Below are 17503 nucleotides of genomic sequence, written 5' to 3'. Positions count from 1 at the left end.
TGGCTTTTCTTTCATTCCACCAAAGTAGTGGATCTGCCTTCCTCTGTAAAAGTGGCTGTTGCATATATTTGTCCAGTTCTATAATTCGCGCTGCCACTGGATTCTGCACGGTAGTGACATTTCTCACCTCTGTGTCGAAATCCTCCCATAAGCTTGAGGAAGATTGTGATGTCTGTGCTTCGTCCACAGATATTGCTGGTCTCTCTTCAGCAATTCTTATACCACATACTTTTCTCTTCAGATTTTCGTAAGCCAGATTAAATTTTGCATTATCAGAAAACCCGTACTTTATAAATCTTGGGTCTAAAAGTGTTGCCTGATTGTTAAGTTCGTTGTCTTCTAGGTCCCGGAATCGTGTCGCAAGTTGTGTTTTTAGTGTTGTCACCATTGACTGTATTTCTGAAATTGTTGACTTCCTCTTCAATGACTCCATTTTCCTGTTCATTATTTTGACAAATAATATGACTTTTGATCTGGGCACAGATTTCTTAGCACTAACGTCTGCTGTAACTTCTTGAAAAATTTGCAACACTTCTATTGCTTTTTCTGCAACAGTCCACTCATGTGATTTCTGTGTGTAGCATAGCCAAGGTGGCAACTACTGCATTCTTTATTTTGACAATTCTGGATATCATGTCCAAAGTTGAGTTCCACCTAGTAGGGACATCTTGGGTGAGCTTCAGTTCTGGTAATCCCATTTGTTTTTGGGTATCATGTAATTTCGAAAAGGCCTTGTGAACCTCTTTTGAAAATTTCTACAATACATTTTATCTTATTAATGATGCTGTTAATGCCATTAACAGAAATTCCAGCCTGAACAACCAAGTTTACACAATGCGCAAAACATGGTAGATGTCGCCAGTTGGACATCCTTCGTGTGGGAGGATTATATCCTGGACAAAGTGTATGTACTAGTGTTTTGAACTCTTTCTCCTCCACAATACTAAATGAATGGAAACCCATAATAATACATTTTAGCAGCTGCTCATCCAACTGTTTTGATCGCCTAACAGACAATGGTTTATTGCTGCTGAAGTAACTACCTATGGTAGTTTGTTGCTTTTGGATAGTTTGTACAGCTGAGGAACATATTGCAGCTACTTGATTTCCATCTGTATTTGCACTTGTGCCTTGTGGTGGTCCAAGTGGATTGTCTTGAACATCATCTTCACATGGTGTATGAGATTGGTTGTTGTGGTTGACTCCTAGTAGTGGATATTGTTGGATGCTTACTATTTAAATGGCGTGACAGATTACCCACAGAACCGCCAGCTACGCTTATCACATTTGAACAGTAGGAACATTTTGCTTTCTTCTGATCTTCCCTAAGGGTGGTATTACACGGAGCGATTATCGTTCGAAAAATCGTTAAATCGTCCGGATTTGAACGATAATCATTTCGTGTAATAGCAGGCAACGATTAAACGACCAACGAGAAATCGTTGATCGTTTTATAGGATCCGGACCTATTTTTATCGTTTGATCGTTCGCACATCGTTCGGTGGAATAAGAATTCACAGCTGAAGAGTACGCAATAGCGACGACTAAACGACCGCAAGAACGATCATCGTTTCGTGTACTTGGGCGAACGATTTCGGGTTGTTTGCCTTAGCGGTCGTTTAGATCGTTCATCGTTAATCGTTAGTCGTCGGAAAATTGCTTGGTGTAATAGTACCCTAAGTGTGAAATGATTCCATACCTGGCTTGCCAGAGCAATGTCAGAAAGCTGAGCTGTGATTGGTTGCTATGGGGGCAAAGAAAATCTTCCTCTAAAACAGCCTGCTGATTCTCCAGCCATATCCTATGAGGAGCTGATAGAGAGAGGCATCATGGGACCTGGGAACTAAATGAACTAGATGAACTGCTGAACAAAATGGTTTGAGAGTGAATCAGGAATCAGGTCTAGTTCAATGTGATGCATATGACTGAGCCCAGCACTGCCCCCTGTGGTAGTGTAGAGTACTGACTCATAATGAATGTGTATGAGGGAGCTGAGAAGCAGATCAGCAGCCACCATTGTGAGTACAGAACAGGAGCCGGGGGGTAAAGATTTTAGCAAGACTGATCTTCTAGGCTCCAGGAGGCCGATCTAATCACAAAGACAGGTGAGGGACATGAACCACATATAGAAACTCTCTCTCTCATACACACATATGGGCTGTGTCTGTCTACTGTGCAATTTCAATGTTATTAATATTATTACTATTATATTTGTATGTGATGTGTGCGGTATAGTGTTTTACTACCTTATTTTACAGCCTCAGGAGCTATAGAGCAAGTGTGAGAGCAGGACGAGGCTGAAGTTGGTTTCTTATTCGGCCAGTTTCTTTTTTTTTTATATAAATGACTTTTTATTGAAATTTTCCAATTTTCCAAGTAAGACATACAGAAAAGAAAACAAACAATAAATGTATCACAAAGCGTAACACAATAGAGTAGGACATACTCATACATTAACAAGTCCCTGTCGGTACAGTGAGGTTTGTCCGAAAAAGCAAAGCTGCGACATGGAAAATTAACGTGGAGTAACCATTAGAAAGGCATAAGAATGCTGAACAAGTATATTCCATATAGACACGGGGGAGACAAGGGGAAAGAGGGGAAAGGGGAGGAGGGAAGAACAATAAATTCTGCCTAGTCATCTAAAGGTGAAGAGGTAAGCCTCATCCCAGGGCGACCATGTTTGGTCAAAGGTATCAATAGTATTATTCAGAGAAGCAGTTAAGCGTTCCAGGGACCTCAATTCCTTCATCCTGTCCACTAGGTTAGGTAGAGATGGTGGAGAGGTTTGCTTCCAGGATCTAGCTATCAGTGATTTAGCGGCCGTTAGGATTACAAGAAGTAATTTGGAGGCCTTTTTGCCTAGCGTCTTGGGTGTCAAGTTCAAAAGGCATAAAGCAGGATCCATGGGGATAGTAGTTCGAAAGAGTCTGGAAGAAAGGCTACAGACCTCAGACCAGTACCCTCCGATTAGAGGACATTCCCAATATATATGAAACAAAGAGCCTATGGCTCCTCTGCAGCGCCAACAAAGCGGGGAGACTGAGCTATACATTTTGTGGAGGAGCTCAGGGGTATGGTACCAGAACATCATAATTTTATAGTGTAGCTCCTTATACGTTGTACAGATGGACGATGTTGCCACCCTGTCCCAGACAATGCTCCAACACTCAGGGGATAGTCGCCTGCCCAATAGTGCCTCCCACTTGTCCATGTATCTGTGTCGGACAGGAGTGTCCCCACAAGGCGAATTCAAGATAGTATAAATGGAAGAGATCAGCCCGCTAGTGGATGTACCCAGTCTGACTAATTGCTCGAAAGCAGTCAGTTTAGAGACAGTGAGTGAACCTAAGCGGGACAGCATGAAGTGACGGATAGTAAGATAGAAGAAATTATCTGTAGCGGAGAGCTCGTTCCTGTCCACCAGCTTCCCGAAGGGGAGTAGCGTACGGGATATAGGGTCTACAACGTCTGCAAATTGAAATAGCTTCCGGACAGACCATTCCCGAACAGTAAGAGAGTCCAGTCCCGGTGAGAAGTTTGGAAAGAGCAGGAAGTAATTAAGGGGAGAAACGGGGGAATAGAGACCGAATCTAGAGGCGCACGTGGACCAAATGGAAAGGGTGAACCTCATAGGACCCAGGAGGGAGAGATGCGAGCAGGAGGGAGGAGCCACGTGCCATAGGAAGGAATTCGGGTGAAAGGGGGCAAGCCAAATTTTTTCTATTTCTACCCATTTTTTGTACGCATAATACTTGGACCATGCCGTAATCTGTCGCAGGTGAGTCGCCCAATAGTAGTGTAGTACATTCGGCACTGCTAGACCCCCTTGAGATTTCCCACTCATCATTACAGATTTCGGAATGTGATGGCGCCCTGAGTGCCATATAAATTTAAATATTGCATTCTGAACCGCCTTAAGTTCGCGCATAGGGACCTGAACCGGTAGAGTCTCAAAGTGATAGAGAAGCTTAGGGAAAATTGTCATTTTGACAGAGGCAATGCGACCCAAAAGGGATATGTAGTGAGAAGACCATTTGGACATGAGGGACTTCACTTCACGAAATAGAGGGGGAAAGTTCTCTGAATATAAGGTGGAGTAAGAAGGGGTCTTATTCGGCCAGTTTCTTAGTCGGGGCTGAAGTTGATTTCTTATTCAGAGGATTTTTCTTTTTCCTGTTTTAGCCATTATTCTTACAGAAAATTGATAATATTCATAACCTGCTGTAACTGAGGAGCCCTGAGGAGATTGGTGATAACAATGGCCAAAAAGACCCCAAGGTTGGCGTAAAAATGGGCATCAAAGTGAAAACACAAAATTATGATTTGAAAATAAAATTGACTTCGGGCCACTGATCTCACACTGATACTACACAGAGAGGGGGGACCCCGCATCACATCCAAGAGAGTCCAGCCTGGCCCAAAGTGGTTTTGGGTATAAAAACTGGCATCAAAGTGGGTACATAGGCATTTTTTCCTACTTTGAATAAGTAACAGGTGTTTTCAAAGGGTTAAATGAGTTCGGGCCACTGATCTCACACTAATAATACACAGAGAGGGACGCCCAGCATCACAGTGATAATACACAGAGAGTAGCTCCAGTGCTCCTAAGGGTGTAACTGTACAGTGGAGCAAATGCCAAACTGCACCACAACGGCATCGAGGATGAAGATAAGAAACATCACTTCATCCATGGCGTCTCCATGGATGCAATAGGGACATATCAGCAGGTTACATTACTCTCACCTCCAGAGAGTTCCCCCTTTAAGGCCAGTTCACACAGAGTAAAATCGGCGCAATTCGGAGTCGGAACTCTCCGCTGCTGAATCCCGCCTGCCTCAGTGATAGAGCGGAGAGCAGAGGCGCGCGATCCCTCCCATAGACAGACTGTATGTCACTGAGGCAGGCGGGATTCAGCAGCGGAGAGTTCCGACTCCGAATTGCGCCGATTTTACTCTGTGTGAACTGGCCTTAAAGGGGGAACTACCTGGAGGTGAGAGTAATGTAACCTGCTGATATGTCCCTATTGCATCCATGGAGACGCCATGGATGAAGTGATGTTTCTTATTTTCTTCCTCGATGCCGTTGTGGTGCAGTTTAGCATTTGCTCCACTGTACAGTTACACCCTTAGGCTATGTTCACACTACGTATATGTACGGCCATAGTGCGAGCCGCGAATATTCACCCGTAGTTTTGAGGTTAATGCGTACGCTGGAAAGTATACGATATACGGCTGCACAGTGCACACTACGTATGAGCCTACGGCCCGATCGTAAACGGACCCGTAAAAAATGAACAAGACCATTGTTTGCGGCCGGAACTGTGCAAATTCACGGCCGTGAATTTACAAGCGATCCCGTATGGAGTACTTAAAAAATAGCCGGCAATAATGCCGATGCCTCTAATAGTTAATATATTAAATTAATAAAACACATTTTCTTTGTAATAAAGTCCCTTTCGTTGTTCAATAATTCAATAATAATCATGTAGAGCAATCATGTAGAGCAATTTCCCCTGATTATAGGAGTACCCCACATGTGGACACAAAGGGGGACATGTATGAAGTAGCGTCAACCATTATTTTGGCGTATCTGCAGGCAAAACGTATGTCCGTAGCATTTATCACTTAGTGCAGGGCATCGTAGGTAAGAATAAGACCTCGTCCGCCGTCGAACTTGTTTTTATCCGTCTGATGGGCGTGGTTTATCTAAGAATATTCGTACGCCGGATTTATGATCTGCGCTCTGAATAATTTTCGCAATTTCATGCGCAAAATGACTCCAGTCCCAGCTTGGCGTAACTTTATAGAAAAAACTCAAATAGTAAATCTGCACTTCATAATCCTTTGTAAGGTCGGAGTCAACTAAGCATAAGAAATCAGATTCTTATCTAGGTTGCGAATGTTGCCTTATTCACCGATCTCATTCATACGTGAATGCTGCGCTAATGTTTTGACCTTATATTGTTAGCGAAGATCCGAAACTTGTTTGAGCTCTTGTACAATTTGTAACTTATGCCTAAGTCTACATACTAGACTTGGGCGAAGGTAAATATGTATTTTTTTAAACCCACACTAGTGGCTGTGTATATACAGTGTTATTTTAAAATCGACACGTGGTAGTGAATTAGCTGTGTAATGTTGGTAGTTCTTAATGCTTAACAACAAATAAAATGCTTGTGAAGAGCCGCTGCTGGTCTAATGTTGTTGTGCGTGTTCCGATTACTCTGCGCTGGATGCTGTGCGTCAGAGCCACTGAAGATTAATGGTAATTCAGTTGGTGATTCTTTGTGTAATTGATATTAATGATATGCTAATGACTGTGTTTGCAATTGTATAATTTATCAAGGTACTGTGAGTCACAGATATGAGTTCTTTACCCGTAGTTATTCTTATTCTTATGGGTTTTAGGCATCAATTCACAATTGCTGTTATGATATCTGTAATTATCATGATTACTGTAATGTAACGCTTATCCGTATTTGTGATGATTGATGATTACAGTAATGACACTTGACACTTTACCTGTGAAATTATGTAGCTAAGTGGGTTATAATATAGATTTCTGTGGTTTGGTAACTGACAAAATCAAAGTCTGTCCATGAATATTAATTAGATATGCTGTACTTAGGCAGCAGGCCAGACGGTGACGTTAGAAGCCGCAATCGGCGTGGCGATGCTGTATGCATAGTGAGTGTTAGCCTGCAAGAGCCCTTTATTGTGATTGGAATAAAATGATGTTGAAAGTAACGGTGATTAGATGGTGGTATAACAATACAGCAAGAATTCCCAGACACAATCTTGAATGTGTGTCCACCAGGTGCTAGTCTACTTCCCGTAAGATATATCCAGTTTCCGCTGGGCTCAGACGATCAATAGATAGTGTAAATAATCAGGATTATATATTGTTATTATTGGTACTCAGATGATGTCACCAGTAAGCTATGTTAAAATTAGATAAGTGTTATGGGTCCGATCGTTCTACCTCTCCGCAACGCTCATGCTGTCTATCAGCTTTAGCAAAGTATTGCACTACTCAGTAATCCTTAACGTGATGCCCTTCACAAATGCATCAAGTACTAAAGATTGGAACTACCCAAACATCTCTCCACCTGTCTACAATAAAAGTGCCATAGCCACCTTTATCAATATTTTCTTCAGCTAAGTCACACATTTTTTACATTTTCGCGCTCTTGCAGGCTAGCACTCACTATGCATACAGAATCGCCACGCTGATAGCGGCTTCTGATAGCTGATGCAGCAGCGTTGTACAGAGATTCTCCTAGCACTTAACCTAATACTCTTGTACTGCTAGTCACACCACCAACATGGTTGTGATCGTCGCCGACTGGACACTTATTACACGGGCCGAGCAGGGCCCGATAATACCTGTAAACGAGCAGCGATCTGCTAGATCGTTGCTCGTTTACTGGGCCTATTACACGGCCTGATAATCGTTTGACAAGAGCTGCAAGGACATCGTTACCGATGTCCTTGCAGCCCTTGCTAAACTGGCATACATTACCCATCCACGTTCCAGGGCTGCTCCTGCCGCCCGCTTCTCCCGGGGTCCCGCGCGCTCTCTAGCTTCACAGCGGCCTGTCAGCTGGTAGGCCGCTCAGGCAATCACAGGCCGGGACCGCCGCGGCCTGTGATTGGCTGAGCGGCCTATCAGCTGACAGGCCTCTGTGAAGCTAGAGCGCGCGCGGGACCCCGGGAGAAGCGGACAGCAGGAGCAGCCCTGGAACGTGGATGGGTAATGTATATCGTTAGTCGCCGGCCACGCACCGCTATTCCACGCAGCGGTGCGTGGTCGGCGCCCGACAAAAATAGGGTCTAAACTATATCAACGATCAGCCGATGATCGTTGTCATCGGCTGATCGTAGCATTTATTACATGGAGCGATAACCGGCCGAATCGGGCCAATTCGGACGATTATCGTTCCGTGTAATACCACCCTTAGGAATGCACGCCGATCGCGGCTTCTAACGTCACCGTCTGGCCTGCTGGCTAAGTACAGTATATATATATTAAAGATTCATGCACAGACTTTGATTTTGTCAGTTACCAAACCACAGAACTCTATATTAGAACCCACTTAGCTACATTATTTCTGTGGTAAAGTGTGACGTCTCATTACTAGCATCATCAATAATCACAAATACGGCTAAGCGTGACATTACATTACAGTAATCATCATAATTACAGATATTATATCAGCAATTGTGAATTGATGCTTAAAACACATAAGAATAATAAACAACTTTCTGTTTCAGCTGGAGAAATTATATCGACTATATAACAATTGTGACATAAATAACCATAATTGTTACAGAAATAACTGCAATTACAATTAGAATTAAGGACACAACTACGGGTAAAGAGCTAATATATGTGAAAAACTGTGCCTTTATAAAGTATACAATCGCAAACACAGTAATTACCATATTATTAAGATCAATTACACAAAGAATCAACAACTGAATTATCATTAATCCTCACTGGCTCTGACGCACACCATCCACCGCAGAGTAATCGGAACACGCACAACAACATTAGACATGAACATTGTGTGTTCAATGAGGCTAAACAAATGTAGTTAGTAGTTGTCCTTTAAGTATACAGAACAACCAACATACTGCAGGTAAATCAATAACACGTGTCGATGTAAAAATAACACTGTATATACACATCCAATAGTGTGCATTTTCTGATTTAAATCGCACTAAAAATAAATATGTAGGACTTTGTGGCAAGTATGGTATCTAGCCTTAGCCAGAAATAACTATTTTTCCATGTTCCCCATGACTGATTGAACGTCAACATCCTTCAGGATATATTTCATAATATGTATGGCGAGGTAAATCAATAAATTTTCCATGTGCAAATACATTTTTAACAAATATGTTTATTAAAGTCCAAATGTGCTTAGGTTAAGGTCCATGTTTCAAAAATATGGATATATATATATTTTTGAGAAACACCCAGCAGCATTAGGCATATGTGTGAATGGTCATAATTTTGATTGAAGCTCCAAAATCTGTTGTTTGATCCCCCGAAGTTCCTCCATGATATTTTTTTGGGTATCTGCTATGGCCTCCATTATCTCCAACTTCATTTTTTCGCATGTATGCACATGTTGCCCTCCATTGTCTTGGATATTATTATTTTCATTACAGATGGGTTCCAGATGGAGAGTAACAAATTCTTCTTCATTGCCAATCTCCACCTAAATATGACATAATGCTTATATCACATCCAGACTGTTCGAAGAAAAATTTGATTAACATATGTGACTCCTGATAACACATTTACAATTCCTTAATAATGTATTTTAAACAGGTATGTCTTGGGCACTAAATTGTCTATGAAAGATCCAGACGTTGTTCACACATCGTCAAATCTCTCGTTTATAATGATTGATTACATATTATATTCTAATGCTGCGTTTCCACAGACAGATTTATCTGACAGATTTTGGAAGCCAAAGCCAGTAATGGATTTGAAATGAGGATAGATCCCAGTCTTTCCTTTATGATCTGTTCCCTGTTTAGAGTCTGTTCCTGGCTTTGGCTTCAAAAATCTGTCAGATAAATCTCGCTGTGTAAATGCCCCATTAGAAAAAACTATATATAATTGTAACACTCAACAGGCCGGACCAAATGTTCGGTTCACATCCTGATTATTTCTTGATATGATCATTTATCCCTTACTTTATTTACCTGATTATTACAGTATTGTTCAGCCTCAGGATGTTGTTGACTTGTTTGCCCTTCGGAAGTATTCTCCTTGTCTATGTTAGAAATGTGTGTATCTAGTAAAGCAAAAATAGTATAATTTGTTGGCCCATTACATTTTCTTTTGGTAAATTTGATTGTATTTTTTTACATGAATCATTATAATTCGTATAATTTTTTTTTTCTATTATTCCTCTTTACAACACATCCTCCCCCGGGTAAATGACATAGTGCCTTGAGTATGTGATTTGAATCCACAGAGGCTAAATTTCAATAATAAGAACACAAATTACATGTTCGCCAATGTTGAGGCATGTCAGTCTACATGCTCCGGTAACGCTATGCCAATCATTGTCTGCCAAGAATAATTCTAACATAAGGAATCTAGCAGTCACACTGAAAAGCCTCAGCGTTGGCGAATATGTTCTTCTTGCTCTCCTAATTGCCATGCAGCCTATGTGGGTTTCACTCACATACTACCAGCGCTATGTCAATGACCCCTGTAACATGTGTTCTTATTATGAGGAATGTCAAGGATAAATCAAAAATGCCATTGTTCCATCAAATGACCAAATACCACCAAGTGTCAACAAACTATTATATCACTTACTTAAACATTGCTCCCGTCGGATAGCTCCCAGAGTGCAATGTTGTCTCACTTTAAGATCAGAATAGCGTTTCATTATTTGCATGGGAGATCGTGTTGTTCCAAACGTCTTGTTTAAGTGTTGAGCTAGAGCCAACATTATGCGTTTTTTACGTTGATGAACTTTGCCTTTCGTGTTGTCCTCGTACCCGTGGTCATCTAAGAAATTGACTATTTCTTTTATTTCGGCTTTGTGGAATTGGGGAGCCCTTTTTATCTTTCGTTTGGTGACTAATGATTAAAAATAATAGAAAACTAATTTAATTACGTTTGAACTGTCAATCATGATTGTAATAATTTTTTTTAAATCATATTTACCCTTTAGCGACATGATGATTCTTATAAAAATCACACAATCTCAAATAATCAGACTAGGTGGTAATGTAGGAAGCCTAAACACATAATCGAAAAATAAAGATATTTAACTCAAACACATTAAACATACATATGTAAGGTCAATTTGCGATTTTCGTAAAAACAATTCTGATAACCCTTAAAAATTATTCCCTAGAGAAGAATGCTCGCTATTGTCACAAAATTTGGCACGTAATCGGTTCAAAATTGGTATCGTGGTTCATGAATTAAGTAAGTAATGTTTGGATATTATCTATTCCTTACTCCAAAGATTTACATTTTTGTAGTCTCATAACCCAGTTGTTACTAGGTAAGTGGCTGCTACAATAAGACACACCGGACGTGATTATACATTCCGTGGTACACGATTTCAAAGACATTAAGGAATCAGGACACTATTATTAGATGTTGTGTGACCATACAGAGCTAACCCATAATGCGGCTATGTTGACACAATGTAGATATGTCAATGGTTATATCTAGAAAAAAATTTTTTTTTTTTTTTTGGGGGTTAGAAAATACAATTCATAAAAACAAAGTTTAACTCTGGATAGTCCAAGGTACTTACACTTCTAATGTTCAAATTTGGTTTTTCCACATTTTTCGGCCCATCACACATCTCTAAATAAACAGGGTGCGTTCACACCTACAGGATCTGCAGCAGATTTGATGCTGTGTTCACTTAGGAAAATTAAATCTGCTGGTGAAAATCAGCTGCAGATCCTGTAGGTGTGAACGCACCATTAGGGTGCCTTCACACCTACCGGATTCACAGCGGATATCACTTCTGCGGATGCGAAGCGAGAACCGCTGCGGAACCGGGATCAATTCATCACTATGATAGCACATACCCGCAGCGGGATTAACATCCCGGTGTGAATATGTGGTTTAACTCCCTGGTGGCCGCAGCCCCTCCGTCGCATCACCCCCATCCCGCCCACATCCCCCCATCACTCCGGCTGCAGTGAGGCTCCCGGCTCCGCTCCCGCTCAGATCAGCTGAACGGGCCCGGAGCCTGGAGTCTCACTGCAGGTAATGTATGCTCACGGAGGCGGCCGGAGATGGGCTGATGGGGGGATGGGGGGCGATGTTCCGCCGACGGGGATGGGGGATGCGACGGCGGGGCTGCGGCCACCAGGGAGTTAAAACACATATTCACAGCGGGATGTTAATCAGCCACTCATTGTCCGCCCGGGAGACAAGTCCGCCAGGACCCCGTGCAGCGAGGAGAGGTATGTATACATAGCGGAGCGGGAGGCGGGCGGAAGCTGAAGGGGCCTGCAGAATTACATACACGCCGCGGTCGGTCAGCCTGCTGTGTGTATGGAGTGAAAGTGATCTTGCTGGACCTAGACGAATCGCTGCGTCATTTGGGATGTGAGTCGGTAGGTGTGAAGGCACCCCACCCCCTTGCGGCCGCATCCCAGCACCATCCCAGCTTCCTGTCGCTCCGATGCTGCCCCCATCATCACCGGCGACCGCATCCACAATCGCCGCACGCAGCACGGCGGCATCCCCGATCGTCTGCCGCCCGGCCGCTTCCTCCATCATCCCTGCAGGCCGGACGTTTCATCACAGCAGCTGCGCCGTGGAGCAGGTAATGTATGGTCTCTGCGGCGGCCGCCTGCTGGCAGGGATGATACCAGGGGGCTGCGGGCGGCGATCGTGGATGATCAGGAATGTGGAGGGTCTGTACAGATGATGGGTGATGCGGCCGATCATCACAGATGCGTAGCCGAGGCTAATGGGAGCAGCGGCGGCGCTGCCGGAGGCGGGGAAGCGGAAATCACAGTGTTAAATCATGCTGCCGGTATGTGCTCACATTATGGTGAATGGTCCCGGATCCGTAGTGGATCTGGCCCCCAATTTGCAGAAGTGAGCTTCGCTGCGGATCCGTTATGTGTGAAGGCACCGAGGTCATAAAAAACTTACCGATTTATCGTTGGGGTATTTGTAATATTCCGTCCCTGCAAAAATCGCATATGGGGTTAGCAGCTTTCAGTAGGTATACACACACGTGCTGAGACTGACCTGGACACTGAAAGCAAACCACAAGTAGTACCTGTCTGTTTTGAAAGGGTCACAAGTGTTGAAAATTAGTTAATTGTCTCATCAATGTCATATGACATACCCAGCTTGTGCATAAAAAGCCAACACCCATTATGTTACTTGCACAGGCCTTCTTGGTATGAGTCTGCAGCCATTCCTACAGTGACCAACAAGGTTTTTTGAAAAAATAAACAAGGACACACGCAAACTGAGTCCAATCGGTACGTACATAGCGATTTACACATGGATACACTCACACGCATATTGCCCAACACTATTATCTTAGCCCAAACACAGAGACACACACACACATGTTTTAAGTTACCAAAACATTATAATCATAGCGCCAAACACACCAACTGATAGTCACGTTCTATCCTAAAAATATATGTTCGTTAATGTTTCATAATTGTGTGCTGCTAATGTGTGTATAATATTTTATTACAGATCTGTCTTGATATTGTAATTACAGAAGAAAGTAATGTCAATCATTTTGCCTCTGCTGATTGTATCGTCAGCAACACAACACAGAACACATGTAAGGTCCAATAGGAGATCTCGACGACAAAGATTTTTTAAGGAAAGATTGACCTTATCTGGTTTCACGGAAGAGGAAATGGTTCAACATTTTCGATTAAGTCGCATTGCAATTAGACAATTATATCGCAGTTTGCGTCACATTATTGACAGTCCAACTAAAAGAACCAACTCTATTCCTGGCATTACCAAGCTCTTGGCTGCGCTACACTACTTTGCATCAGGATCCTTCCAATATTGTGTAGCCTCAAAATTGGGTTTTACACAACCCACTTTCAGCAGATTGTTAGTTCAAGTCCTGGATGCAATTTTGACACTAATTGCAAGTAAAATAAAGTTCCCAACAAGTCCGCAGGATATATTAACCGCAAAGTCAAATTTTTATCAAATAGCTGGATTCCCAAATGTTGTGGGATTAATTGATTGCACACATGTTGCTCTTAATGCCCCTTCTGCTCATGAAGTTAGCTTCCGCAATCGCAAACTTTTTCATTCTATAAATGTTCAAGTGACCTGTGGCTCAGATTTGATGATAACCGACATAGTAGCTAAATTTCCTGGATCAACACATGATGCTTACATTTTGGAGAATAGCAGATTGGGACAACGTTTTGAAAATGGAGATTTTGAAGATTGTGTGCTCCTTGGTAAGTAAAAAATGTTTAGTTTTATTTTTTGTTTCATACATTAGCCTATGTTACCAACCATTTCACAAGTTAGTTATTGGACAACTCTTTTATATATGTGGCCCATGTTCACACTAATTTCGCTAAACTACCTCACTTGTTACAGCAAATCATGGTGTTTTCCTATTTAATGATGTGATTTCAACCTTGTGTGAACAACACCTTAGCTTGTGTTAACAAGGATCTTTATGCCAGTAACAATTATGCAGCACTCTTTTTCCTGTATCCGCTCACGGTCGCGCTCCTTGTTGTAGTCTACACAGCAAATATATAGTTCTCCTCATGATCACACAGTATTAGTAAATGTAAAAAGTGTACATTGTGACGCATGATAGCTAAATTATGCATACACAATAAAGTAAAATGTTTGATCGTAAGGAAAGGTGCACAGCCGTGAGATGTTGCACCCAACCTTATTATGTATAATTTTACATATAAATTTTGTGGTTGTTAACTGGTACTTATAATGTCTGAATGTAAAATTTAATATTGCATGTTTTGATGTATATTTATTGCATTTGACATAAATCTACCACAATGTGTAATATATAATTTCCCCATCTTTAAACATTGTCTTGCACACAACAATAAAGTGTGACCGGGTTATGATGCTGACTACATAAAGGTGCTCTCCATTGGCGAAAAAACATGGACACTTTCCCCCTACTATGGTCTCCTTTTTATGTGTGGTTTCTAGACTTCGTAACATTTAAGAAACTAGAGTTTCATTGCTAAACACACATTAAATAGAGGTAATAGTATTTAGAAAAGTGCCCATTTCTTATTTTAGCGCATGACAAATACTTTCATGTCACCACATTAATGCTCTTCAATATTGCAGATCTAAATATAAAATTATTTCTCTAAATCCACATTATCTAGACATTCTATTTCTGATGTTTATTTAGGTTTCTGAGCAGCGATACATATGTAAATGTTCTGACTATGGGGGATATTTACGAAACATGTTGTAAAGTGAGACTGGCTCACTTGCCCCTAGCAAAAAATCACATTGCAACGGAAATAGTTGTCATATTGTGATAGTACATACATTTATGATGTGATTGTTTGATACAATTAACGAAGACTATTCGACTTTATTACATTTTGTTTAATCACAAAGTATGTATGTAATATGTTATTTCATTTTTTTACAGGTGATAATGGTTATCGCTTAACTACATGGCTGCTGACTCCATACCTCTTTCCACAAAATGAGTCTGAGGAAAAATACAATGCAGCACACCGCCGAACTCGGGCACCTATTGAGCGCCTCTTTGGAATTCTTAAAAGTAGATTTCGTTGCCTTGATTTAAGTGGAGGTACACTACTGTATAGCCCCCAGAAAGTGTGTAAAATTATAGTAGCATGTGCAGTGCTACATAATATAGCTATGGAGCATAAATTAAATATACAGATTGCAACGGATCTACGTGAGCACATTGCTTATCAAGGGGATAGCACACCGTCCCAAAATGAAGATGGCCATTATGTTCGTGAACACATACGAACAATGTACTTTAACAACTAATTTTTATACATTTATTTTATTAAGACGTGCAAGCTTCAGTGAAATGGAATTAATAGTATCATTTTCTCCTTTTTTTACCGAGCAAAAGTACTTCATACTACATCAGTATACTAAAAAATTTTCACAGAAATAGTATGTACGTAACAGTGGTTATGCTAACTCAAAAAAAGTAATGCAATTTAGTAAAATATAATTAACCGTGTGATTACATTATTCACTGCATGATTGGAGATGTTACTTTCAATACTCAAAGAATATTTTAATGAGATAAGTGCGAATGTTATCAGGAATTTAAAAAATGCTAACATAAACGCAATCAAACGTATTTAATTGTTTATTTATGTTTTGTATACATATTTTGTTAATGTTTCAAAAATATGTAATGTCTATTTTTTGGTTTCAATAAACTGTGTTGTAAATACACTTTCACCTACATGTTAATTATAATATCTTTCGTGTAACCACTTTTTCGACATTCTTCACTATATTGTTATAGATTGGGCGAAAATTGGACATTCCCGTGCTATCCGGTGTGCGTAACACACACATTCATGTTGCGTTTACACACACACCTTTTTCTATATAGAAGAGAAAAGAAAAATAAACATTAACAGAGTAGAAACATTGATGAGGTCAGCTGGTAAAGATTTTTTTAATAATCAGCAACAATACAGGGAAGCTAATAATTGTTTATTTTTAAATAGTTAGAAATGCACATCTGTACTTGCTTATATAGCTATACTGATTGCAGTGTTTACAATCAGATCACTCATCCACTTTGATGTAATGAGAGAATTAACTATTACTGTTATTTTCAGCTGGGCCGCAGGAGTGCTAATTAATATAATTCTAACTTTCTATTGGTTATTGGATTACATAGACTGTAGAATCTGAATAACACATGACAATAAATACTCACTTTTATCATAGTATCGGATTATGTTATTGATGGGGTACTTCACAGTAGATCTGGGTATTGTGGGCGACATTAAATGTGTCAAATTACATCGAATTGTGAGAAAGGCTTACTGTAATTGACTTATCTTGCCTTAATCACTGTACATGCTATGTGAAAGCAAATTTTTTGCCGCTGTCAGCGTTCTATTCAGTGTATGTGTGGCCAGCGTTAATCACAGTGACGGTACAGTAAATCACAATAAGGGCGGGTTCACACTATGGATTTATCGCGGACAATGTCTGCGGAATTTCGTCAGCTGTCTGGCCGCACGAGCACGCGCTTTTCCGGCGGCTACATATACACCATTCTATGTGCCGGCGGATTAAGCAATACGCTGAAAGAAGTGACATGACACTTCTTTCAGCGTATAGCGGAATACGCGGGCCCATAGAACGCTGGGGCCGGCGGAAAGGCGCACAGATGTGCGGCCGGACAGCTGACGTAATTTTGCATGGATTTCACGCTACAATTACGTACTGTTAGAGCCCTCGTTGCCCTTCGGGAGGGTTAACAACTCACACACCTACGTCGGTCATAACATGGCTATCTTGCGCGAATGTTGTGCGGTATGTCTCCGTTACCGTCCCCTCGTTTGTAAGTACCCTATGAAAACATCATTGATTGGTACTCGTGGCATGCAATGTAAAAGTGGTCATTACAGTCACGGCCAGGGCAAATTTTTGTACAATGATGGCGCAGAGGGATGTATGGGTTAACTGGGTCATGCACTGATCGGTACTGGAGATGTTTATGTTCAGGTCGGCACGGGCGCTTCATTTTCTATAATAGTCTCTCTTCACAATGTCCTGTCAGCTGACAGCCCACTCAGCCAATCACAGGGCTGCCATGTGATTGGGTGAGCGGTCCGTCAGCTGACAGGACATTTGTAAGATTGAGTGCGTGTTACCGGTGACCAAGACAGCGCGGAGAGGAAGAGCACCTGACAGGTAATGTATGCAGCTGCAAGGGCTGCAAGTACATTGAGAACGAGATCCCTGCAGCCCT

General features: G+C 41.4%; 2 protein-coding genes and 1 pseudogene across 2 annotated transcripts in view; 2 read left to right on the top strand and 1 right to left on the bottom strand.

Annotated features, from left to right (window-relative positions):
* LOC138786597 (zinc finger protein 208-like) overlaps positions 1 to 17503 on the top strand; it is a 646972-nt pseudogene that overhangs the window by 86563 nt on the left and 542906 nt on the right.
* LOC138786727 (zinc finger protein 271-like) overlaps positions 1 to 17503 on the top strand; it is a 256641-nt gene that overhangs the window by 96960 nt on the left and 142178 nt on the right. The window lies entirely within an intron of this gene.
* LOC138787588 (uncharacterized) overlaps positions 1 to 17503 on the bottom strand; it is a gene marked incomplete at its 5' end in the record, with an annotated part of 98129 nt that overhangs the window by 69866 nt on the left and 10760 nt on the right. Inside the window, 3 exon segments of the mRNA XM_069964934.1 lie at positions 128 to 546; positions 10348 to 10614; positions 11502 to 11547. Of these exon segments, the coding sequence (XP_069821035.1) occupies positions 128 to 546; positions 10348 to 10614; positions 11502 to 11547 (732 nt within the window).

The sequence above is a fragment of the Dendropsophus ebraccatus genome, chromosome 3 (assembly GCF_027789765.1).
Source record: "Dendropsophus ebraccatus isolate aDenEbr1 chromosome 3, aDenEbr1.pat, whole genome shotgun sequence".
NCBI classification, from domain to species: domain Eukaryota; kingdom Metazoa; phylum Chordata; class Amphibia; order Anura; family Hylidae; genus Dendropsophus; species Dendropsophus ebraccatus.
The sequence above is the reverse complement of the archived record's forward strand: the minus strand, read 5'-3'. Positions and strand labels throughout refer to the sequence as shown.